General features: G+C 32.1%; 2 protein-coding genes across 3 annotated transcripts in view; both read right to left on the minus strand.

Moving 5' to 3' along the window:
* Nucleotides 1–27,478, minus strand: part of LOC127698417 (probable RNA-binding protein EIF1AD) — a 208,818-nt gene that overhangs the window by 33,776 nt on the left and 147,564 nt on the right. The gene's annotated exons all lie outside the window — the stretch shown is intronic.
* Nucleotides 1–27,478, minus strand: part of LOC127698395 (cholesterol 24-hydroxylase-like) — a 34,220-nt gene that overhangs the window by 4,212 nt on the left and 2,530 nt on the right. The window contains exons 2-12 of the mRNA XM_052201849.1: nt 26,223–26,300; nt 24,059–24,140; nt 22,914–22,987; nt 20,680–20,766; nt 19,662–19,800; nt 12,826–12,939; nt 10,250–10,406; nt 7,701–7,763; nt 5,117–5,189; nt 4,237–4,432; nt 3,798–3,889 (exon numbers count right to left, since the gene is read on the minus strand). Of these exons, the coding sequence (XP_052057809.1) occupies nt 3,798–3,889; nt 4,237–4,432; nt 5,117–5,189; nt 7,701–7,763; nt 10,250–10,406; nt 12,826–12,939; nt 19,662–19,800; nt 20,680–20,766; nt 22,914–22,987; nt 24,059–24,140; nt 26,223–26,300 (1,155 nt within the window). The remainder of the gene's footprint in view (nt 1–3,797; nt 3,890–4,236; nt 4,433–5,116; nt 5,190–7,700; nt 7,764–10,249; nt 10,407–12,825; nt 12,940–19,661; nt 19,801–20,679; nt 20,767–22,913; nt 22,988–24,058; nt 24,141–26,222; nt 26,301–27,478) is intronic.

Below are 27,478 nucleotides of genomic sequence, written 5' to 3' on the forward strand. Positions count from 1 at the left end.
CATTATCTAAAAATAGCTAGGGTACAAGTACCAGACAAGGACTGATTTATTGATGGTTCTTGTAGATATCATATACATGTATACTGTGTTTTATTCATGACTGTATACTTTGAATGTTCCTTTCCAGGATATTCACTGTATTTTATTGAAAAACTATTCTTTTACATAAAATTAGTGCTTTTTAATGTTTATATAAACAAATAAAGACTTCTTTAATATATATTTATTAATATAAGAAATAAGAAGATGTGGTATGATTGCCCATTTATGTTTAAAACAATAAACAATCAAAGAGCTGAAAGCTCTGAGGAAAAATGACGCCACTGTCTCTAATATTGTGATATTTTTTATGCAAGTCTTGATTTTCACATACCCTAATTAGTTTAACATTCCAACATGTCTCGTAAGCATATAATTGATATTCGTATATGTGTGTGTTATGTGAAGATGACAACTGGCTGTTTTTTTAGTACAAATGTATAGGTCAAGACTACCTGAATGATCTACAGTATCCAATGACTACTGGCTGTTTTTTTCTATAAATAAATAGGTCAAGACTACCAGAATGATCTACAATATCCAATGACTACTGGCTGTTTTTTTGTACTAATAAATAGGTCAAGACTATTTGAATGATCTACAATATCCAATGACTACTGGCTGTTCTTTTGTACATATAAATAAAGACTACCTGAATGATCTAAAGTATTCTAAGTAATGTGATTTTTGTCTTGCAATTACATTTTTCTAAATCAAGAATATAGACTACTAGTATCCTTTTCAAACCAAATGATTATGAAGAGCCTGTTGTTATCAAGCTCTTATACCCCACATACATGTACTCATTAAATAAGTTACTAGTGACCTAGTTATTTCTGTTACTTGAAGCAAATAATATTTCTGTAGATTTAGACAATAGTATAATATTGTTTTACTAGTTTTATTTCACCTTGAAGATTAGACAAATAGGGATACTCCTTTGATTTTTTATTTCATGTCAGTCAGGTCGCTTTATATGAAACTTGAAACCACTTCTCTGCCATATTGTTATTTCATAACAACTCTGCCCTTGACCATGTTGACCCATGTAATTGATATTCATTCTTTAACCATATATCATAGTCAGATAGTTTTTGATTTTGCACTCCCACACCACCTTTCGGGTCAAATGTCTGTCTCCATTTAAGTTAATGACATTGAACAATCATGGTATTAAACACAATTTCAATAGTGATAATGCTGTTCTAGTAGGTCACCATATATTCAACTTGGGTAGCATTCCAGTTATTGAAATTTGTGTCAGATTAGAACAATGATCTAGACCTTTAGGAATGGATCTTACAATTTAATATGGAGCCATAGTATGGGACCCCTACACGGTAACAAAAAAAAAACAAGCTTGAAAGGATACAACGTCAAGCGGCAAAATCTATCACCAGAAATTACAAGTCAAGAGAGGATGGACGGGATACGTCTCTAAAATGCTTGCCTAACTGGAACTACAACAAGATCTCCAGACAAGACGAACAAGGAGTTGAAGCCAGAAGTTAATATTTATGTAAAAAGTAGTTGAGGGGCTGATTCCCGCTATTGAACCATACTGTCATTCTATAATATTATTGCGTAAGTATTTCTGTATTGTCCTTGTTATTGGTCCATGTCTTGGTGTACTGCTGGCCGAGGACCAACAATAAGGCCAATACAGAAATACATGTAATAGTATCTTTATTAATTAACTACAGTGTTACAATATTTTTTTATTTCATTTCACAAGAGATAAACATTTTTACCTTGAAGTGGAACTATCCAAATCTCAGTTTCTTTTTATAAGATGCAATATCTAATGATTTGGTGCCGTTTCCATGTATCTTCAGCCTGTTCTCATCTGATGAATTTTTCTACTCTTTCCAGTCACTATAAAGTGTTACAACTTTAATTTAGACACAACACATAAATAGTAATTGGAAAGGTACTGCCATTGCATGTGTAATGCAAATATATTTTTAAAAAAATAATGTAAGAGTTGAAATTGATACAACTATCCATAAGCCAATTGACCAAAGAACGAAGATTTGCGCAATTACAGAATGCATATGCCTGGTTCGGGTTTAAAAATAAAAGACCGTTTACAAAACATGAGAAGCGAAAGTAAACAGTAAAAATCGATTTGTACCATCGACATGATGAAATTATGAGGTCGTCAAGAAATGAACTTTGTGATAATTTACTCGTTCCCCAAATCTGAAATAATTCCATCGTCTACTTTCAAAATGCTTTTCAAATGAATGGGACCGTCTTTAACCTAAAATATATGCCATACTGAACGTTTCAGCTTGTTTATGGTGAGTAAATAAAAGCTGCGTCGTACAAACAACTGTTTACTTTCAGTTTGAGTTTATCCTGACTTACGATCTAAAAACTAGAGACGTTCCGGAATCCTGTTTTGGCCGGATCAGAACTCGGCCAATACGGAAAAAAAATCTGTTTTGGCCGAGTTGACATCTTATATTGCATATGCAGTTTTCATCATATTAAGTACAATAACAGTGTAGTTAATTAATAATGATACAGTTACAGACTCTGCTGCTATAACTTTGTAAACAAAGATTCATACGCACCGCGTGGGTATAACCGTATTACTAATTTCCGATTATTAAAATCTTCGTAAATCTGGATAAAGATCAGTTTCTATCCAATGGATATCAAAATGATTCCGATTATTACTTTTTTAATGATTGTAAAGTTGAAATGGCATGAAAGGCTGACATTATTTAGGAGAACTATTTTGTCTAGCGATTGCTGATCATTGGAGGGTAAAAAGTCCAACACCATAACAAAACGGATCTATTTATCATGTATACATACCGATTGTTTACGATTGTAAGACATGTGCATAAAAGTGAAAGCTCGAATAAATATGAAAAATATAACAAAGGGATAGCTCCAAATACCATTTAATAACAAAAAACATATGGACAGGTCAAGATATCTTTTTGCATGGTAAATAAAATAACGTATGTAAACTGGTTCCCGTCCGACTACAACACTTTGTTCGAGTGTAGCGTAATACAAGCAGATTCCAGTTAGTAATAGTATGTAAAATAGTAAATATGAAACCGAGTGCGGTAGGCGGAGGCATAATCAACTTCCGTTAGTTCTGGTCAATGGTATCGGAAACATGCCGCTGATAGCGTCATTTTCCAAAAATCAAATATGATAGACAACAAACAACAACATAACTCATTTTCCTAAAACAAAAAACATAAAATTCAGGTTATTCTCTGGCTTAAATCCAAGGAAAAAACTCAGGTAAATTGCAGGTAAATTCGCGCAAATGTATGTCACCCCAGTAATTGACATGGATATGCATGAAGCCACAATATTCTAAAACTAGCTAAACAGGCAGCTGTGTCAAATATAAAGTTTCAAGTTAAATGTACAAAAAAAATTATGATTTTCAAAGCAAAAAAAAATTTTTAAAAATGGCACATATTTTTATATTCTTTTTGGCAAGCTATGACTAAATTGTTCATTGTCAGAGGTTGGCAACTTTGAGATTGTTATGGCCAGCATTTTAAAATTTGCTAATTCTCAATCTTTTTCATTCAGTGTAAATTTATTTGTTAATTCACAAAGAAATAAATTGCATAACAGAAGAAAAACAAAGTTCAATGTTTTTTGTCTTGATCAGTTCTCGTCAAAAACTAAATTTTTGTGAGCTCATGAATAAAAGCTTGATTACTATCAATCATCAATGCAGCAAGTTTCAAGAAATCAAACAAAAAAACTACACTTACTTTATTAGTGAATCAGGTTCAAATCTTTCAGGTAGAAATTCTAAAGGTCTGTCATTAAATTCAGGAAGTCTTGAACTTATGTATGTACTCAACTAAGATACAATTGAAATACAGTTTTAATTAATTAGGTTTTTTGATTGATTATTGGTTGCTAAATGTTGCTTATTATTTAGAAAGCTATTGTCAAAGCTTCAATTAAATGCACTACAATAATACCAATAAATAAAACCTATCTACATGAAAAGATTACCATGGTTTTGATGCATAACAATATTTTGGAAGTGAGACTCCAATTTGATGTCAAAAGCTGTATATTACTCAGTATCAAAGAGGCAATCATAAACTACATGTATAAAATTTGAAGTTAAATATTAATATTTGGGTTGATTTCAATCCTTACATCCTTTTTTCCTATCCCATAAGAAAGTGTATATCTTACATTGATATCTGTACCACATGGAATATTAATTCCATCAATGACAAAATCCTTCTCTGTCTCTCTTACAGTGGATATACTTGGTGGATAGAGTCGTAAAGTTTCTTTCCATACCATGTCCAAATAGTTCATCTTTCCAATATCATTATAATTTATCTTAGCTTTGGATCCAACAACAGTATCAATATCATCAACAAGTCTATAATAAACATACATACACATTGGACATTAATTCTTAACTGTACAATTTGCCTGATCTCATAGCAAAAAGCAGCTCTGTAGTGCTCATCTAGCTCACTGCTACAATCATACACATAATAAATATAGTTATTGTTAAACAAGTAACTGGAATATGCCCAGCACACACTTTCATATTCATGTTCAGTGGACCATAAATCTTGATAAAAACCCTAATTTGGCATGTATTATACAAAGTTCACGATACGAACATGTTTAATAAGGACAACTACTTCACGGTAAAAAATCTTAACCACGTCCTTTAAACTGATACAGATGGATGAACAGTCCTGAAAACAACCCCTACTTACTAAGTCAGGGCATTAAAGTATGTATCAGTCATCCATATGTATTATGTGTGTTTAATATTTTGGCATATAAACATATCTATAATTGTTTTGATGCACCTTATATAATTTTCATTGAAATTTGGATATATGTAGATGAAATTATAACAGACAGATCACTGCAACTTACTGCACCATTGCACTCAATATATTTCTATGTTAATACTGATTAGTTAATTGATGTTGGCTATGTCAGGCAGATTCAAGTTTGGATTTGTTAAGATTTTTTTTTCACACACTGGTTAATCCTTTTTATTTGATGAATGAATATTAAACTCTCAAGAAGTTAAGACTCTTACTTTTTCATTTTATCTGGATTCTGACCTAAGAACATCACAGCAAATGTTGTTGCAGTGGATATGGTATCTTGTCCTAAAATTACCACATATCTATTTATGGTAACATGTATGCATTTTCATAGTAAATATTACAAAAGGTGTAATACCACCAAAACATGGTACATCACATCCAGTTTCATACATACTAGAGGCTCTAAAGAGCCTGTGTCGCTCACCTAGGCCTATGTGCATATTCCACAAAGGACACCCTACAACATTGTTGACAAGAATAGAATTCATGACAAAAATCTCTTTTTTGTTTATCTTGTATCTCTCATCATTTTGTCTGTTTAGTTTCTCTCTATCTTCTTTAGTTTTTGCTCCAAGCACAAAAGAAGGTAAACAAATCCTCATTTAAGGGCAATCACTCAAATGAAGGGTGTCGGTCTCCTAACTATATCTGCAAAATTTGAATTGTTTGTAGATCTTGCCTTGCTGATCATTTTGGTTATTTAAAGTTTCTCTTTATCCATTATAATTTTTATCATATAGGACAAAATGCCAAAAAAAATGGTAAAAATCGTCATTAAAGGGCAATAACTCCAATAAAGAGTCCTCCATGTTGTCTTGACTGTAGATCTTGTCTTGCTGATCATTTTTGCTAATTTAAGTTTCTATCTATCTATCTACTGTAGAAACATTAATTTTCGTGGGGTTAAAATTTCGTGGTTTGGTCTATATATAATATTTCATGGGGATTTAATTTCGTGGTTTCCAGTAAATAGAAGTGATATTATATGTAGGATAAACTTTCGTTGGGGTTTAAATTTCGTGGATATATTCTTTCCATGAAATAAACGAAATTAAATCCTCCACGAAAATTTCTGCTTTTACAGTATTCTAATTTTCAAGTTATAAGACAAAAACGCCAAAAATTGGTAAAAATTGTCATCAATGGGCAATAACTCTAATAAGGAGTTGACTGACGATTTTGAACATGTCTACTTATTTGTAGATCTTGTCTACTGATCATTTTTGCAACTCAAAGTTTCTCGCTATCTATTATAGTTTTCAAGATAAAAGGCAAAAATTTAAAAAAATTAAAAATGGTAAGATTTGTCATTTAAGGCCAATAACTCCTATAAGAAGTCTGACAGTTTTGACGTACAGGACAATTGATAGAGCTCAACATTCTGAACATTTCTGCCCATGTCAGATTTTCTTTAATTTATAAAGGTTTTCAAAATAAGACAAAACTTGCATTTTACCCCTATGTTCTATTTTTAGCCATGTCTGCCATCTTGGTTGGAAGGCGGGGTCATCGAACACATTTTTAAAACTAAATACCCCAATTAGGATTGTGGCTAAGTTTGGTTAAATTTGGCCCAGTAGTTTCGGAGAAGAATTTTGTAAAAGTTAACGGATGACAACAATGGATGACGGACACCAAGTGATGTTCCAGGTCTCTCGAATTTGACAGTTGTAGGAAATTAACCCTGCATTTCATTGCAGAAACAAATTTCTGAGTCATAGACATATACCTTGGGTTATTCAAAGCACCATTCTTTTTTTATTTGGTGTTTCTATAAAATATTTTGGAAACTTGAGGTGACATGGTTACTAAAGCTTGTAAACAGGAAGCAAAGGGGTGACATTTTGATTGGTTAACTTCCAGTGATGGTTATTATCTTATATGCGATGAAATGTTATGTGAAATTTTGACTGTAGTACTGGACAGAAAAAACTTAACTCATGCTAAGTATTTCTTTATTTGAAACAAAGATAAATTTATACATTTTTTTTGAAAAATGCCGATTTACAAAGACTAATAGGGAAAAACAATAGTGGTTTTCCTCCAAAAATCAAATACAATGTAGCAGGGCACTGAGATAATATGGGACTGAAATCAAAATTAGGAGGGCAGGAACAATTGTCAAAGAAACTGCCACTTAGGATTCAAATATTTAAAGTTGCATTTCAATAATTTTGGATATATTGGTTGTAATCATATATTGGGTTATTTGTCACTTACTATCATTATGGTGTAAATCTCTTTCAAAATATTAGAACTCTTGTTTCAAGCTACAATTTTATAATTTGGAAATCTCCCTATGAAAACAAGTTTCCTAAGGGAGGATAAGTTTCCTAAGGGGGTTAAGTACATTTGTATAACGTTGATAAAAATTTCTCTTACCCTATTTTCAGCATTTTATTTTGGAAGCTGTTTGTCATGTTAAAATTGTCCTTTTATTGTCATTTACAGTACATTTCTTTATACACCAAATACAGTACTTAATCTAATTTAAATCGCTATTTTTTTTAAATATCAATTAACTTATCATTGGACTCATTTCGATGATGCCTGTATGTATTTTTTAAATAAGTGAAATAAAACAAGTGAAACAATAAAATCCGGGTTTAAATTGCCCTTTCTGACTTAAAAAAAGTTATAAATAAGCTGTTTTGATGTCAACCCAAAATTTACATTATTAAAAACACAAGAAGGATTAAGAAGAATGTTTACCTTTAAACCCACCAATAGTCATACTTTATATTTTGAATTCTAACTCATGCAGTGGAGTTGTGTCATTATTATTATACCAACCTGCTATGAAAAAAGTGCAGAAGTCATCAATAATTTCTTCAAAATCAAGATCAGTGTTCTCACCTGTTACAAAGATACAAAAAATATTATTTAGTGTGACCATTCCCTTTGTCATTAAAGCAACTCAAAACAAGTAAAACTGTGAGCTATTTCACAAAAAGATACCCCAGCTTTAAGTATTTGGTCAACAGGAAGTTGAAGAGAATTGTATGTGAAAACCAATCACAAAGCATAAATATTGATACAAAAATGCAGGGTGCTCTGATTTGTAGATCTTGAGAAAACTTTGAATTAAATTTCATAAATGGTCATAATATGTAAGAATATATATAGGTATAAGCTAAACCGAAAATTGAAGAAGAATGAAAAATGCATCACACAGTTTAGCATGTTCACATGTTCAAGCCTGATGAAAAACTTCAGGAAGCTCTTACTTGTAGTTCTCTAGAAAGATGGGACTAAAACTTAATACATTGCCATGATGTTAAAGTATTAAAGTATTACATATGCAGGAAGTTACACTTTAGAGCATGTTCACACAAAGCCAAATAACAAATTTCAAGAAACTCTTATTTGTAGTGCCCTAGAATAATTCTATGACAATTTCATACATTAACATTATGTAGTTAGAATATATGTGTATTAGGTAAACATATAGTTGATGAGCAATAGATCTGAAAACACATCACCCAGTAGGGCATGCTCACATCAACCCTGATAACAAAATTCAGGAAGCTCTTATTTGTAATTCCCTACAACAATGCATAAAAAAATTTCACACATTGCCTTTATGTGAAAGAATATAAAATTATTAGGTAAACAGGAAGTTGAACAATGATTCTGGTGCATCACCATGATCACATATAGCGTGTTCATAAGAAGTTTTAAGTATTTGGTAAACAGAAATTTGAAGAAAAACAAATCTGAAAATTCATAACACAGTTAAGCATGTTTACATGAAGCCTGATAGGAAGCTCTTATTTGTACTTCCATAGAAAAATACGCTGAAAATATCATACATGGTCAGTATGAAGTTAGAATTATATATAAATATATGGTAAACAAGGAGTTGATGAGAGAGGAATCTGAAACCATTTTACGTGGCTAAGCATGCTGACATGAAGCCTTTTCAAAAATTTCAGGAAGCTATTATCTATAGTTTCATTTAAAAATTTGTAAGGGTTCCAAGGAACCCAGTGTCTTCCCTACTTTTGCTGTTAATCGCAGGCTCAACAAAAATGAGGAAAAAAAATAATAAAAATATTCCTCTCTATACTATCTTTTGATTGTAAGTAGCTTCTGTCCAAGTTTGATAAAAATCCAGGATAGTTTATGAATCTAATAAATGTTTTAAAAACTTAAACTGCAGACTGTATGTAATGTTTACTGGAAGAAAAACTAAGTCCATTTATAAGTAAAATACGGAAAAAATGGAACAAAATTTTAACAAAATTTCCTTCTAGATACTAGCTTTTAATCATAAACAAGCTTCTGCCCAAGTTATTACAAATCCAGGATAGTTTAAGAAAGTTATTAAAATTTGAAAAACTTTAACCACAGAGTGAATGTAATGTTAACTGGCAGAAAAACTAAGTCCATTTATAGGTAAAATACGGAAAAAATTAAATTTTTTTTTTACAAAATTTACTTCTGGATACTATCTTATGATCATAAACAAGCTTCTTTCCAAGTTTTGGTAGAAATCCAGGATAGTTCAAGAAAGTTATTAAAATTTCAAAAACTTTAACCACAAGAGTGAATGTAATGTTTCCTGGCAAAAAAACCAAGTCAATTTATAAGTAAAATACGGATAAACAGGATTTTTTATTTTACAAAATTTACTTTTGAATATTATCTTATGATCATAAACAAGCTTCTGCCCAAGTTAGGTAGAAATCCAGGATAGTTTAAGAAAGTAATTAAAATTTCAAAAACTTTAACCACAGAGTGAATATTTGTGGACGCCGCCGCCGCCGACAGAATGTAGGATCGCTATGTCTCACTCACTAACTCTCAAAGTCGAAGGCTCAACAAAAATGTGACAACAAATTTCATACATAGCCATTATTTTTAGGATATATATAAGTATTCAGTAAACAGGAATTTGATGAACCATGAATCTAAAACTGTCAAAAGGTAAAAAGCATGCTAATATGAATCCTGATAACAAATTTCAGAAAGCTGTCATTTGTAGTTCCCTAGAAAAATGTGTCTGACAGACATATGGATGGACATACGGATGGACAGACAGGAGTAAAACAGTTTACCCCCTTCTTCATAGCAGGGTATATAGATAATTTCTTATAAGTGGCTGTACAAATTTTGGGAATGAAAACTTTTGGGAAAATCTTATAACATGGTCCAGAAAGTAACAGAGGGTGTGGAGGTATTATAAAAATATAAACAGAATGTGTACATGAAAAGTTTATATATAATAAAGTCTATTGGTTTGGTCAATCAGTATTGAATGATACAGAAAAGGGAATGTCACATATCAATACCTTCGGTTTTTACCATATATAAGTCATACAACAAGAACCAACTCTTACCCATCATTTTGACTGTGTGTGTAAGAATATCATTAGGAACAGTTTCATCATTGTTAATAGCCTGTATTCTTTCCTTTATCCATGTTTTGCCTGTTTCTCTAATCAGTTCTACACTCTTCCTAACATTTCTTCTATAAAACCAGTAAGTTGGACTATTCTGAAACAAATTATAGTAATTGAATGAAAATTCTTTGGGGGCACTTCTATGCAATTGAGTACATTTCTGTGCACAATACATAAGATAATAAAACTAATCAAAGAGCTGATTGCTCTGAGGTGGAAGAAGATGCATAAAAGGTAACTTGAATTACCATAAGAGCAGCCCACGAAACCAGTCTGCTTTGTCCCATTATTGCTTTTGACGTATTTTTTTCTTCAAAAAATAGTTAGACTCATAACTCAACCAAAACTCACTATACTTAACATAAAAATCTGCAAATACTGTTGATTCAAATTAATTTTTCTATAACTAGATTCCATACATTCGTCTCGGAAAGGTCAACTTGATGCAATGCAAATTTGCCAAGCAATTATAACATTAATTGATTTGGTTTCACTTAAAAGTTTTCTGTCAAAGGTAGATAGTTGACCTTAAAAAAAACTGGCTACCAAGATTTTAGTCAAGTTTGTTTAAACTAGGGTTTTCAATATAAACAGATATTGAAAAATTCTAAATATATCCAATGCAGATATGTGTCAGGCCAAGAATTGGGTTTTGGGCACTTATCAGCATTTCAAACTGGTTCCGTACTCGAGCCTCGATAATGGGTGTACCTAAATGACGAATAACGGTAAAGAGCTGGACTATTTAGTTGTTAAGATCCCGTTTTTTGTCACTTATAAAACTTTGAATCGTAAGGGAATAAAGACAATCATTGGGGACATTTCGACAATGACCGACGGTGCATCGTTTGATGTGTAACACACCAGCAGATTCACGTGTGCGCTTGACTCTTTATTATCGCCATAACATACTAAAATATTCTAACTTTCGTATTAAAAAGCACATGTTGTCTAAAACTGGAATATGACTTGATTGCATTAAAGATCTAAACGTAGACGGAACAACCCAATCCGTGTATTTTTTTAAGCATCATTGATTTGAAGTCGTACTCTCCACAAAGATACTTGACTTCAACAAAAGATGGATTGTATGAATATATGCAATTCTGTTTATATATATTTTGAAACTTTCGTAATTATTTTTTATTTCATGTGTTTTCATGAATTTCGAGAATTTATACCATATAAAATTATTATCTGAATAAGTTTATTAAAATTGAATACCCTTAATATTAATATTTTTTTTAATAAATGAAAGGACGTATAAAACGTCATTGATAAAAGTAAGTAGAAGGAACTTAGGGCGAACGTACTCTATGGGCGGAAGAACTTAGGACGAACAGACCAAGGGCAAACTTTTAAAAAGGGCGAACCGACCCGATACTAAATTCACGCATGCGTACTACAATAATCTACATTAAAAACATCCGGTTACAAGTAAACAAATAACGTTCATGTAAGATGAGATGAAATCTAATAATTTACATAAATAAAAGGGTATATATTTTTACATTAAAACATGAGAAACTATAACACTTACGATAGTGATTGTTTTTCAAGCCTAACTTATAAATTAAATAATGCAGATGCTTAATCATGTGTAAAAATCGGTGTCACGAAATGGCACGGAAGTTGTAATGAAATTGTAATACACAGAAAGGGATACGGCATACAACCTGGTAACGGTTCAATGATTTTACAGCCGGCAGTAAAGGCTTTCAGAAGACTTGAAGTCTTCTTCCACCAAAAACACACCATATAATTAGAATCACAATTATTATCAACAACACAAATATATCCCAAAGACGATTTTTTTTTAATTGATTCCTTACTCCAATGAAACTCCCAATCACCAGAATTTGGGATATGGACATTGGTTTCTCTCTTCACATTTATATTTCAAAGAGGTACTATAAGACCTGTGATTTCATTTCTCTCCTAAAACTACTGTTAGTTCAGTGTTAATGCAATGCCTTTATTATGCCAAATGAAAATAATATGCATCATTAAAAACTATTTTTTTTTTGTTCAATCAAGCATATCCTAATAAACCTAATAAGGGATCTGCTAACCCTTCCTGAGCACCTGAGATCACCCCCAGTTTTTGGTGGGGTTCATGTTGCCCAGTCTTTCATTTTCTATGTTGTGTTTAGTGTACTATTGTTTGTCTGTTGGTCTTTTTCTCTTTAGCCATGGCGTTGTCAATCAATTTTCGACTTCTGAGTTTGAATGTCCCTCTGGTATCTTTCGCCTCTCTAATAAAAGATGTATCCTAGTAACATTAATAAATTTTTAATCGAATTCAAATATTAATTTCTTCGTGTAGTTTTTAGAAATTGCTATATGGTCTGGCCATAAGTTTCCATCCTAAGGACAATTAAGAAGTTACCATATGGTCTGGCCATATAATACTTGTTAATCTCCAAAGGACCTTTTAGAATTGTCTATAATTTAACCCATGCATGTAAATTTCATTGGGAAGTATTTGCTTATGGTTATTTGATATTACATACTTGTACATATGGTGAAAGTTTCTTTATAGACATTCCATCCATTATACGTCTAATTGCTGTAGGTAACTGATGGTCATCATTTTCCAAACTGTTGACTTCTTTATCAAAAGCTACCTAAAATTCATGTCTTAATGTAACAATTTATCATTAAACTGCTTAATCAAAGGAGAAGTAAAAAAGGCCCAGATTTAGCCCTAATTTTTTGATAGGGTAATATGCTGGCTAAGACACAATAATTAAATTTTAAAATTTATAAATTAAAATAAATCAAATATTTTGCTGTTTTCTGTAAACAGTGTTATGTTTTCAAAGCATGGTATTGGTAAAATTTCCCCTCGATTTGCTGGTTTAATGCATTTTAAATGTCTCTTTCCTTATATATGGAAAAAACTTTCAAATTTAAAAAGGCCTTAATTCTAATTTTAAATTTCATCATATAAAAGCTCAATTATGATGTAAAAGTGACATTAGGTATGATTGAATGTAGCAAAAAAAAGTTGTTGAATTTTAATTTTGACTTGTAACTTTACATTTCTTAATCGAATAATAAAAAAAATTAACTGTTGACACAGAGATATGTCTCGCCTGTCGCAATAAAATTCAGAAAAATGACAATCTAATGGACCGCAACATTGCTAATTAATTCAAAGTCGCTGGACAAACTGAATTGTACAGACAGTAATGTAACTTTATAGAAAATATTGTTGCCTATTGTAAGTATCAAACAAACTTAATATTGAAAATTGGTAACTAATTGAAAGTCACTGGACCATGACCTAAGGGGGAAGGGAGTAGAAATAGTTGTCAAAGTACTTATAGTAATGCAACTTTATAGAAAATATCATTGATCTATCATAAGTAGTTCATATGAAACTAACTTAAGCAGAAAACTTAACATTGAAAATTGCTAATTAATTCCAAAACTAAACGAGACTTACCTCGGTAAAAGTTGAAGTTCAGTTGGAATTTAAAGTAGTCATCTTTAGTTGTAGGGATCAGATGAGATGTTCGTGCGCATGTGTAACTTCAGTCTTCAAAGTCGAAGGGTTTGTGCATACAAAAGTACTAAGTACAACATCACAAAAAGGGGAGGGATATCGGGAGGGCATCTGATCCCTACAACTAAAGATGACTACGTTAAATTCCAACTGAACTTCAATTTTTACCAGGGTAAGTCTCGTTTAGTTTTGGAATTTAACTACGTCATCCCGTTTCCAGGACCAGATGAGACTTCAAAGAGCACAAGCCCTGAGATAAGTCAAAAAGTTACATTAAAAAACCTCCAAAAAAAAAATATCCCTCCTATATACAATGTTAATTTTATAAATAAAGTTCTATGTACTCAGAGCAGCTCTCTGAAAACGTTGTTCATCTGACTCGATCGGCTTCTTATAAAATTTAGCAAAAGTCTTTTCACTGGTCCAACCAGCTCTTCGTAAAATACATTCCACAGGAATCAGATTATGGAAAGCCTTAGAAACAACAGCTGACCTAGTGCTATGTGAAGAATATGATTTTAAATTTATTCCTGATTTGGACATTACAGTTTTGATCCATCTGCTAATTGTTTCTCTTGAAACGGCTTTAAACGGTTTCACATAACTAATAAAAAGCTTCTGACTATTACCGCGAGCTTTAGCTGTTCTCATCAAATATTCTTTTAAAACAGTAAAAACACACAATCTCCTATCTGGAGGATAAGCAAAAAGTTCAACAAAATGTACATTAAACCCAGGTCTATTCTGTTTCAATAAACCTGAATAAAACAAGGTATAACTATCCTTTCCTTTTACTAAATTGTCTAAACATAGCAAAAATAATGACTGTGTCCTACAAGCCGTGGATAAAACAATTAACATTACGAACTTCAATGTTAAATCTTTCAACGAAATATACTTTACGGGAGATAACTTCCGTAAAAAATTAAAAACTTTAGATACGTCCCAAGTTTCACTATATATAGGTTCTGAAGGTCGCAAATTATATACACCTTTCAAAAATCTGATGATTGTAGCGTTAGAGCCAACTGTCACTCCATTAAACATTATTCCTAAGGCTGACAAAGCAGATCTTGCACAATTTATCGTACTATAACTTAATCCTTTATCAAAAAGCACTGTTAAAAAATCTAAGACTTCATTTAAAGCTGGTTGAAGTGGATCAATTTTCCTTTTACTACAGAAACGGAACCATTGCTTGACATAAGTTGAGTATTGCTTTTTCGTACTGTCTCGCCAAGACGCCAAAATGATTTTGGAAGCCTTGTCTGAAATGCCTTGAATTTCCCAATTTTTCCTGATAACCGACAAGCAAGAAACTTTAACTGATTGTGAAGAGGATGAATCTTTTCCATTCCTGAAATGGACAGCAGTCTTTTCTTTCGAGGCAACATTTTTGGAAAATCTATCAACATTTCTAGAAGTACTGGGTACCATGTCTGAGTCGGCCATAATGGTACAATCATCAGAACCTCTGCAATGTCTTTCTGAACTTTCTGTAGACATCTACTAATTAGAGAAAAAGGGTGAAAAAGATAATAAAATACCTCATCAGACCATAAAATGCTAAAAGCATTTACAAATACTGCCTCAGGATCAGGTTTCCACGACGAGAAACTCTCAACTTGACAATTTATTCTAGAGGCAAATAAATCATGGCCTGGAGTACCCCAAATCTCCACTAATTTATGGAAAACTTGTTTATCAAGCATCCACTCTAAATGATCATCAATTTTTCCTGATTCAACATTTGCAGCATTATATTTACCAGGAATATGTTCTACTGAAATCCATATATTTCTTTCAATACACTAGACCCACAAAAGTTTGGTTATTTCATTCATTTGCATGGATTTTATACCACCCATATTGTTTACATATGCAATTGCACTAGAATTGTCACAAAAAATCTTCACATGTATATCTGAATAATTTTTACAAAAGAAATGGCTAACAATTCCAGAACATTTATATGATAAGTTTGCTCAACATCATTCCATCTTCCTTGAAATTTTTGGTCTTTAAATAAAGCACCCCAGCCTTTTAATGATGCGTCAGTTGTCATAGAAAAACCAGATTTTTCCTATTAATGACTCTTTTCTGACAATGTAAGTTTTCAACCCACCATTTTATTGCGAACCCAATGATACCTTTCCACAGATTCACCTGCAAGTTACCTGTCGATTTAAACTTTTGTAAGTTCTTTTGTCCCTTCTAATAAATACAATAGCTATTGTTCTCTGTGTAGTTTATTTGATGGGACCTTTAAATTTCTTCCAAGAGAAATCTATCACTTACTGATTAATTTACCTGAACAAAAAACTGAACTGTCAAAAATGAAAATACATGTACAAATACTAAATAAGGACTAAAAAAAACTGCATGTGGTGTTGTATTTATTCAATATCAATAATTCATTTTTAATAGTTTCAATATAAATACTGATTCAAAAATTAAAAGTTGATTTCTGAACAATTTTTTTATATTTTCCCTATTAAAATTTGCTTTTTTTTGTGTGTTTGACAAATAAAAACTTGAAAATTATTGTGTTTAAATTAAGGTCTTGATAAATGTATTCTATAACTGAACAACAACAAAAACATGCAAATTCATTGGAACAATACTAAAAATTTTGTCAGAAATAAACTTTTATAATTAAATCAGTGTTTATATTGAACAGATTGAAAATATATTATTGATATTGATTAAATACAATATTGCATGCAGTTTATGCAAGTTTATACAACTATTTCCCCCCAAAAAAGAAGATAATTTTTTGGTCAGGTAAATCAATCAATGAGTGATAGATTTCTCCTAGAAGAAATTTAAAGGTCCCAGTGAAAAAACTACACAGAGAACAATAGCTATTGTATTTATTCAATAGGACAAGAGAAAAGACAAAAGTTTAAATACCCTGGTCAAGCGCAGACGACTCTGTGGAAGACTTTCATTTGGTTCGCAATAAATCTGCTTTCATGGCAGATGTTATAGTCATATTTTGATCAAAATTTCCAAATGACAATTTTAAAGCCTGAATCTTTTCAATTTCTAAATTTCTGTAATATAAATGACCAAAATCCACAGCTGAAAGAGTGGATATTAACAAGCCTATAACATGGGCAACTAATCTTATACTAGCTGTATTTTTCTTGATCAGATTCTGACATTCTAATACAATTTTTTCTACTTTTTCTTTTGGCAACACAACTGTCATAGATAAAGAATCAATAATATTGCCTAAAAAGACAATTTGTTTGGCAGGCTTGAAAACAGATTTTCTTTCATGAATTATAAAACCAAGCCACTCCATTAAATCATTAGTATTTTGTACATTTTCTATGCACTCATCTTCAGTATCTCCAAGCAAAAGAGAGTCATCAATATAAGCTACATTCATATAACCAAATTGCCGTAAAGTTGCAAAAACAGGCTTCATTAACTTTGTAAAGATTCTAGGTGCTGATAGCAAACCATTTGGTAAACAAGTATATTGAAAAATATTGTTTTTCCATATAAAACGTAATAGTTTCTGATGTTCCTCTGCTATAGGAACAGAATAATATGCATGACGCAAATCAATTGAACTGAAAAAACAAAAGTATCCATCTTGAAATGATGGGGAATAATAAATTTATTCAACTCTTTTAAATTAAGAATCACTCTATGCTCATTTGTATTTTTCTTTGGAACTGTAAAAATTGGAGAGATATATTGATCTGTATCAAAATTAACTTCCACTATTACACCCAAATTTTTCAAATTTTCTATCTCATCATTTATAATTTTTTCTTGGCCTTTATCAAAAATTCTTTGATATGGTGTGAGACTTTGAGTGGGTATTGAATTATCAATAAATTCAAGGTGACAGTGTTCAACTGTATCCAAAATAAATTTATCATAAGTAATTTTTTGCCAGTTTTCAACATAATTTTTCAATCTACCTGCTGTAAAAGTTTTGATATCAGAGACACCCGCTAAACTTACCTGTTTAGCATAATTTACTTCCTCAGGAAACTTGGAACACCTCTCAAGTTTTTTGAAGCACCTTGATCATTTGAATACTGGCCTCTACCACCGTAACCACGGCCACGACCACCTCTGTATCCACCACGAGAGCCTACACGGCCTCTACCAAAACTACCTCCTCGAGAAAAACCATTTCCTCTACCTCTTGCATAATTCTTTTTATTTAAATTACGACCAAGTCTGTTCATATCTTGAATTTCTTTTGACTTTTGATGGACATTGTCACCATAAAGCATGTCAGTGAAAGGAATTGAGGGTGAACTCAAGTGATGATATTCAGGACTTAAATCAAATCTTTGATATTCCTTTCTCTTTACATTCATCATCTTGTTATATTGTGACAGTAAAGCTATCGAATCAATCCCCAAATCTATGCACGACTGCATTTCTTGTTGACAATCGTCACCCAAGTCAGGTTTTAGCTTACACAACATGTTTTAACAATTTTGTAATGTTACAAGATGCTTTTACAACAGTTTCTTGATGCTGTTGTATAACTGAGTCAAAGGACCTAGTTTGAGGAGAGAGTAAATCCCAAATAAGCTGATTAACTCTAGTTCTTGTAAGAGAAACACAATTCTCTGGTCTAGCCATTGATTTCATCAGTTCATTGTATTTTTCATCAGAAATTCCCTCACGGAAAAATTCATTAACAGTATCAGCTAATGTGTCATCTACACTTGTATCTACATTATCTTTAGACCTATAAGCTTGTGCAGCAGCTTTAAAAACATTGTCACCCTCTTTGTCAACAGTTTTTTGTTTTTTAGCTGGAGGTTCTGCAACCTCAGCATCTACAACATGATCATTATTGTCATGATTATTATTTTCATCATAAGCTTCAGGGTCTGCACCCTGGCTTTCATCGTAACCCTCAGGCTCAGCAAAATACAACTCGTCTACCATTGACTTGAGAGACACGAAATCAGTTTTTTGTGAACTCTGTTCTTGCTGTATATTTTTCAGGACTGAAAAAAACATCAGCTAAAGTGGGCTCTTTGCTAGCTTCGCTAGTATTTTGACTAAAACCTTTTAGTCGTGAAGTAACAGTTCCGGCCTCGCCAGAGCTGACAATCTTTGCCCCATTACTACTACTTGTATCGTCATTCTTGGAACGAGAATCATCACCAGATGCTTTTCTTTTCGGGTTTTTACCTTTTGCCTCATTTGAAGCACTAGAACCTTTCTTCAAAGATTTTGCATCAGTTTTAGAGAGCATGGCGTCCGCCATTGTTACTAAAAAAATATCAACTGCCGTAAATCGGTCTAATTACCGTAAATTTACAACAGAGAAAAATAAATAAAATTAAAATAAACAATAAACCCCTCGAGTTTATTTAATTGATTAAACAACAAATATTAACTACCTCGTAGTTATAGTAATAAAATATTTCATTATAGAAGCTACAATTACAGACCACGTCTGCCCTCTATGAAATAAAGCTACGAACTGAAGTTACACATGCACACGAACATCTCATCTGGTCCTGGAAACGGGATGACGTAGTTAAATTTAAAGTCACTGGACCATGACCTAGGAGGCAGGGCCTCAAAATAGTCATCAAACAGTATGTACTGACAGTAATGCAACTTCATACAACATATCATTGATCTATCACAAGTAGTTCTTGTCAAACTAACTTAAGCAGAAAACAATTGTTGATGCCATCACCACTGGAAAATCAATACCTATATCTCGCCTTCTGCTACTTTCGTTGCAGCTGAAACAAAAACTAAATGTAGTTTCATGAAAGTTTTGGGCTATAGTCAAAGAAAAGCAAATATACCATTTATACAATTTTCAGACAGTACCTTGGACAGTACATCTAATGTTGTCCTGGAAAATTGTGTCATCATACATACTGGTGATTTGTCATCAGCAAATTTGTGTAACTGGACAATTAATTTATCAACACATTCATTAAACTGACTCATCAATTCTATCAAGTATCTACAATTTAAATGTTTTAAATCTAAATATTTTTTTTTTCTGGATGTTTTAGTCCGTAATAGTTAAATAGCTACACAAGGCATAGAATTATATAAGCATGGCATGAAGACAAAGCATTGATGAAAAAAAAGGTACCTTAGTGAAAGGTGAGATAAAATATTATCAGCTTGGGTCTTACTCCTTTAAAACCCTTAGAATTCCATATGTCTCTTCAATTGCATGAGATAAGTGTAATCTAAGAGAATAGTAAAACTCCATACAGAAATTTTAAGAAAGGTAGCTATTTATAGTATTGTAACACTCCCTGTCTACTGTGTTAATAAGACAACTATGAAGCCCCCTCAAATCTAATGATGAATAAACAAATATTTCCTGTGAAGTATCTGCCAATTTTCACAAGTTATTGAATTTCAATGACCAGAGTTTTGAGAAAAAACTTGATAAATATATCATATTTAACATCATATAATACTTTTAAAGAAGGACAGTAATGCAATATCTCACTATGTTGTATCCCAGAAATCACTTAAAGGTACATAAGTCTAAGCTATTGTATTTGTAACCTAGACATCACTTTAAGGTACATAAGTCTAAGCTATTTTATTTGTAACCTAGACATCATTTTGAGGTACATAAGTCTAAGAAACACTTGTTACATTAATATAACTTATAAGTTACAGGATTCATCAGAATTTTTTAAATTAAATTCTTATTTGGTTTGATCCGCTCTTCAACATTTGTATTAGATTTTTGATACTCAAACATTTTGGACTCAAGCATTACTGAAGAGACATTAATTGTTGAAATGCACAACATGCTGGTGCATTAAAATTGGTACACTGAAAGGCAACAAAAAAGGAATGTTACTAATATACAAACTCTCTTTTAAATGCTGGATTCATGAGATTTCTTTTAAGGCTCCATTTTTCAATGTTGGTTTCAGTCACAAGTCCATTACCAAGACATCTAAAAAAACATGTAAGTAAAAAAAATTTCATAAATGTCAACATCCTGATTACTGTTTTAAATATCCAACAATGTTCATTTTATATTTGAAGAAAAATATGTATAAACACTTTTGAAAATATTGAAAATTTTAGTAATTTGAGTTATCTCCCCTTCAAGATGTCTGACCCATGCAATATGCAGGTTTAATTCTGCATTTTACTTTTACATCATATGGTCTAAATAGGTAATTGGTTGGGGTAGGGGGCGGTTGTACACACAAAAGTGGTTTAACACCCCCATAATTAGTGCCTGTACCTAGTCAGACTATCTGAACCATGTGTTGTTTGTTTTTTACATCTGTTTTCTAAAAGCATTGAATGTTGGTGGTTGGTGTGGTCTTTTATACTGCTCAATGTTTTTGGTCGTTCTCTTGTATAACCTTTATATGAATCATATATATATATGGTCCTGATAACTGAAAGAAACTACAATCAAACTTATGACAATAATTTACCAAAAACATGACACATTTAATATCCTTATTCACAATCCTTTGAATAATGTAAAAAAATAATCCCCTCCTTAGAGTCATTAGGATTTGAAATCTAACCCTGAATCTGTGAACAATATAAACAATTGCTGATGATCATGGTAGCCATAGCTCAGACTCAATAGTTTTACACTTTTGGGAGTTTGATTGATTGATTGATTGTTGGTTACAATAGGTATAATATAGGTCCTGTAATAGAGGCTGTCCAGGATGAAGGTCAGGGAAATTTAGACTGCCACGGAAAATTTAGGGTATATTGGATAGGGACAGAAATTTTACCTTGCAACAGGCCACCTACTGACCCCTCAAAGAGTTGTTGCAAGGATTCTTAACCTGCAGAGAGCATGGAACTCTCTTTACATGTGGCACCAGATTTAACATCCCCATTCTGACACGACCTGGCTGCATACTTGAACATGTCACACAGCCAAAAGGACAGCCCACTTTGGCAAGGGTTTTATTGCTGAAGGAAGACCAAGTGACCATATTTCTATTCCCAAGTCAGCCTTGGTGAACCAGAGTTTGAAATAATACATACTTCTGGAAACATGGCACAATTACTATAACTGCCTTTTGCCCAGTCCTCCTTAATTATTTGTTTTCCAAAAACATAAAATTCCTTCCAAGAAAGCAGTTTATAAAGCCAATTATATATATCGATTCTTTTCAATCTTTACCTGGTAGGGTGCAATTGATTGATTTACTTATTTTGATGTTGTTTTGCTCTTTTTTAAAGACCCATATTATAATTTTTTGTGTGTTCTGTATTGTTTTTTTCAAAACAATGCAATGACTTCACAAGAATGATGGTTAACTTAAAAAGACATTATATAGTGTTTGCATTTTAAATAAACTGCTTCGCCGAGTGCAGCTGATACGACCACAGAGGTCCAACCCTGAACAGTAGGGGCAAAAATGGACACAATATTCAAGCTTGATACAGGTCTGAATTTGGATTGTAATTAAATATTGGACACATTATAGGTTTCTGACACAGAAGTAGTCAAAGAACTTGAAATTGGTTGTATGATTTGAATTTATATTCAATTGAAGATTTCTTGCTGTTGTGCAATACACTGTGCTGTTGCGCAATACTTAGAAAATCTGTTTTCAGACTATATAGTATATACAAAGAATTAGCAAAATAAATTGTGACCCCCAATTTTTTTCTATGGAAAATTGACAATTTCTTAAATCTTGAGCGAAAAAAAATTGATCCCCCTCCTAAAATTTTTTTTTAACCCCCCCCTCCAAAAAAGAAGAGAATTTTCTTTTGAGGGAAAAAATTGCCCCCCCCCCCCCCCCCCCAAAAAAAAAAATTTATCCACCTCCCTCCCCCTTCCAAAAAAAATAATTTTGAAGAAATTTTCTTTTTGAAGAATGTGGTACAAATAAAGTGACATCCATACACTTAAACACAAGTTATTGTCTGAAAACTAGAAAAATGCTTGTTTTAGACCCTTTTTGGCCCCTAAATTCTTAACGGTTGGGACCATCACCCCGAAAAACAATCCCAACCTTCCTTTAGTGTATTGAACCTTTAGTTAAATTTCATAGAGATCCATACACTTAAACTGAAGTTTTTTTTGAGGTCATATAAAAATCAAAATGTTACCTGTTTCCAAATACTTTACTTGCTCTTTTATAGATATCATCTGACTTCTTGTGACCACCAGTGACTAACAATTCCTAAAACATCTTTTTCTATTTATTAATATGAAGTTTACCATTAAAGAAAGAAATCTCATAAATTAGAACAGTATTGTTTGAGGATGGAAATAGCATTAAATTCAACTGTAATACCTTTTAAAATGAATAAATCATGCTGTAAAAAAAAATCAACATATACGAATTTTTTCTTCACATTTTGTTTTAAATTAACATGAGAGCAACTCATGAGCAATAACACTTTAAAACAGCACAGTCAAAATTACCTCTATTTGTCAACATTAATACATCAAAAGTAGTCAAGTATCTATATATATATATATATATATAGATTCTACCACTGCATCCAGTGTGATACGATATTTATCCACTTGAGACAGTTAAATTTTCAAATTTAAAACGCGAGGTTTGCCAAGCGTTTTTAATATCTAAAATTTGACTGTTGAGAGTGGATAAACATCACATTGCACGAGATTAGGTGGTGGAATCCTTTTCTCTAATGATTTTTAGACGATATGCAGACAAATCTTAATCCTTACTTTCGAATTATCTGCAAAAAGATGTGTTCTTTCTGTGTGACATCATCAGGCATGGTTGCCTTTTTTCATGATGTCACAATAGGATATTCAGAGGAAAGCAAGAAAATTTGACGTCATAATCGAATTTTAACCAATGAAGAACAGAGATCAAACTAACCACACGTTGATTAAATAAAAATAATCAATAGGTCAGGAAAAGGATAAATTGGGTAAGAATTAGAGAAATTTTATTATATGTCAAGCTTTGAAATATTAATATCAAGCTAAAACAAAATCATATTTATAAGCAGAAATGGCTACAAGGGCATAAACAGCACACACTCATCCTAAACTTATGGTATACTCTTATTATACCTACGAGAACCCAAATATTGAACATCAAAACTTCAGGAGTTTTATTTAAAATTAAGCAATTACTCCTGCATATGTTCCTTCAAAGATGCATGTAGCTGTAGTTTATAGAGAACAGAGTAGCACTAGGTCAATGCCAGTAGCCATTTTGACCATATTGTAAAGAATGAGCATATGGGTTTTATGAATATGTTTTACAAACCTTAACTGCTTCTTGGTTAACAGAAACCACTATTGGTTTAGAAATCAGAATTAATTTGAATGTATGTCCATACTTCTTCGCTCTGAAATATAAACCTAAAATATGCATATCCTGCTGATACATGTATTAAAATTTAATAATCTTATTTCAAAATTTTTATAACAACCACAGATTTACTGAAAAATCATATTGTCGTTTGAGGTTCAAAATAGATTTTACTGCTCATCTAGTACATTTTTTGTGTACTACAATTTATACCAAATGACTTCTATGGCCACTTTCTAACTCTATAGAACCTATTCAATCTTCTTAAAGTCATATGATACTTCAAAAATGAATATATAATATTTTAGTCACTTGAATGGCTAAGGTTTACTGTAAAACATGTGTACATAGACTTTCTTTTAAAAGTAAATCCCTTTTTTCATCCAAATCTTCAGAAATGTACTGCTTTTGAATTATTGTCTTCCCATACCCTTATTTGCAGACAGATTTCCTGTATGCAGTGATGTTAACCATGACACATCATGTTAGAAATTAGACAACCACACAGCACAAGTGCAAAGGAAAAAAGCTCTATCATCTCACTAATTATGTTTGTGCTCCATGAGTCTGTGTTGTTTGTTTATCAAGGTCACAATCTTTATACATTTACTTTTGTACCAAAACCAGAATGTTAATTAGCAGCCAAAATTTAGATCAGCACCCAAAGAATGAAATACATTTTGTCGATTAAATGCTATGAATTTGAAATAAGTGTAAAAAAATGTGCACAGAGATCTAAGTTTAATACATATGCATACATTGGTTCAATAATTTCCTAAACTTTATAATCACAAGAAACTCGTTTCATATGACTTTAAGCTCTTCAGCAATTACCCTTGTTTTTTACAGGATATTTCAACAATTTGTCTTCGCATTTTAAAATCAATCATAAATAAGAACTGCATGGTATATCTGTGTTTATTCTCCAAATAAAATCTTGAAAACTAACAGTTTGCTTTCTCTTGGGTATTTTGAGCAACAAGGGTGAAAATATGATTTCCCAAGAGTTCAATGGAACCTATAAAAGTCACCTATCACTCTTGTAGGTGGGGCATAAAAATAAATCAATGGAGAATCTGACTGTGTCCCCATTGACACAGATGATGCCCCCGCTTGCATACAACATTATAAAGGGACATAACTCAAGAACAATAAAAGTGACGCTACCCAAATTTGTACTTGATTTTAGTTTTGTGGTAATAAGTATTGTGTATAGGTTTCATGTTTGGTTGGGGCAAACTTAAGTTACAGAATGGAAACTAAAAATTTTTCAATTTATATCGATTTATAAAGGGGCATAACTCAATAATGGTTAAAGTGACACTACCCAAATTCAACTTGATCTGTGTTTTATCAGTGGAAGTCAAAATTAAACATTGCATTGTATAAAGCATTGATTGTAGTTGATTCAACTATAATCATGGACAAAGGAAGATAACTCCAATTTTAAAAATTACTTGATATTTAGAAGAAAATAAAAATTTTGCAATTTTTCCATTTATAAAGGGGCATAACTCTATAACAGTTAAAGTGACGCCACCAAAATTCAAACTTGATCTGTGTTTTGTGGTAATAAGCATTGTGTATAAATTTCATAACATTTGGTTGAGGCAAACTTTAGAGAACGGAAATGAAAATTTTTGCCATTTTTCAATTTATAAAGGGGCATAACTCTAGAACGGTTAAAGTGATGCCACCAAAATTCAAACTAGATCTGTGTTTTGTGGTAATAAGTTAAGCTTTATGTATAAGTTTGATAACATTTGGTTGAGGCAAACTAAAGTTAGAGAACAGAAACCAATTTTGGGACGTAGGTACGTACGGACAGACGGACAAGGGTAAAACTTAATGCCCCCTCCGCTTCGGCAGGGGCAAAAAAATTACCTAAGGGTGGATCCTCAGATTTTCAGTGAAACTGAAGTGCATTAATTCTAAAGAAACATCATACCAAATATGTACATGTATAACATTAATTCTTCCTTAAAAATAACTTGACAAAAGCCAAACTTCTATTGGGCAATGATATTCACTAAATTAATCTACCCAAAATGTTCCTGAAAATTAGCATATGTTCTTTAATCTTACAGTGGTATATTACTTCAAAATCTTTTATACATACAAATCAAGCAATAGATCTCCTAAATGTTTTCCTTCTTTGTCTGCTGATGTAATGTAGTTCAAATTTCCAGTCCAAAAACTGAAAAAAAATAATACAACTAATCATAGAAATAAAATCAAATCAAATGAATGTTAGAAGTTGCTATGATTATAGACAGCTGTATGGTGCAATTGATTAATAGATTTTGAAGGGACAAAAAAATATTGAAAAATTCAAAGTATGCACAAACAGGAAGAAAACATAGGTGCCTGACATATTTGAAAAGTTCCAACCCATAATGACAATACACCTCATCACTGTCAAGATGCTGACCAAATATGAATAAAATTGAGAATGGAAATGGGGAATGTGTCAGAGAGACAACAACTCGAATAAAGAGCAGAAAACAGCCGAAGGCCACCAATGGGTCTTCAACACAGCAAGAAAATCCGGCACCCAGAGGAGGGTTTCAGCTGGCTCCTAAATAAAAATGTGTACTAGTTCAGTGAAAATGGACGTCACGCTAAACTCAGATACATATATGAACTAAAATTAAAAAACATACAAGACTAACAAGCCAGAGGCTCCTGACTTGGGACAGGCGCAAAAATGCGGCGGGGCTAAACATGTTTTGTGAGATCTCAACCATCCGCCTATACCTCTAGCCAATGTAGAATAAACGAACATACAGTAATATGCACAGTAAAACTCAGAATAGGTAACAGAAGAAACTAAGCATAATGACAATGGTACATAAATTAACAAAGGACTACTAGCAGTTACTGACATGCCAACTCCAGACCTCAATGAAACTGATTGAAAGATTATGTCTTCATCATATGAAAATCAAGCACAATCCCTCCCGTTAGGGGTTTAGTATCATACCATCATAAAATATATGAGATGAACATAACCTGTATCCTGCCAACAACTGGTTTTAGAATAAATGTGTTTATTTCAGATGCAAAGACCCTATGAGTGAATGAATATTAATTCCCAAAAATGCCCATCTTTAATTAATGACCTGACAACAGTATCGAAGCTACATGTATATCCCTTCTGAATAAGTCTGTTTAAAGTTTGGTTAGCTTTTGAGGTGAATGACGACATTTTTGTGCTTTGTATAGAATATTACCATAAAAGATTTGATGTGAAATATTCTGTTCAGTATGACAGTAGGCCCGAGAACACAGTTATTTTGTAGTGCATTTCTTTTAGACAATAGATTCAAATTCAAAAAATCGCACCTGCTCTTTCTCAAAAAGATTTTTACAGTG

This window comes from Mytilus californianus, unplaced genomic scaffold (genome assembly GCF_021869535.1).
Source record: "Mytilus californianus isolate M0D057914Y unplaced genomic scaffold, xbMytCali1.0.p SCAF_4, whole genome shotgun sequence".
NCBI lineage: Eukaryota > Metazoa > Mollusca > Bivalvia > Mytilida > Mytilidae > Mytilus > Mytilus californianus.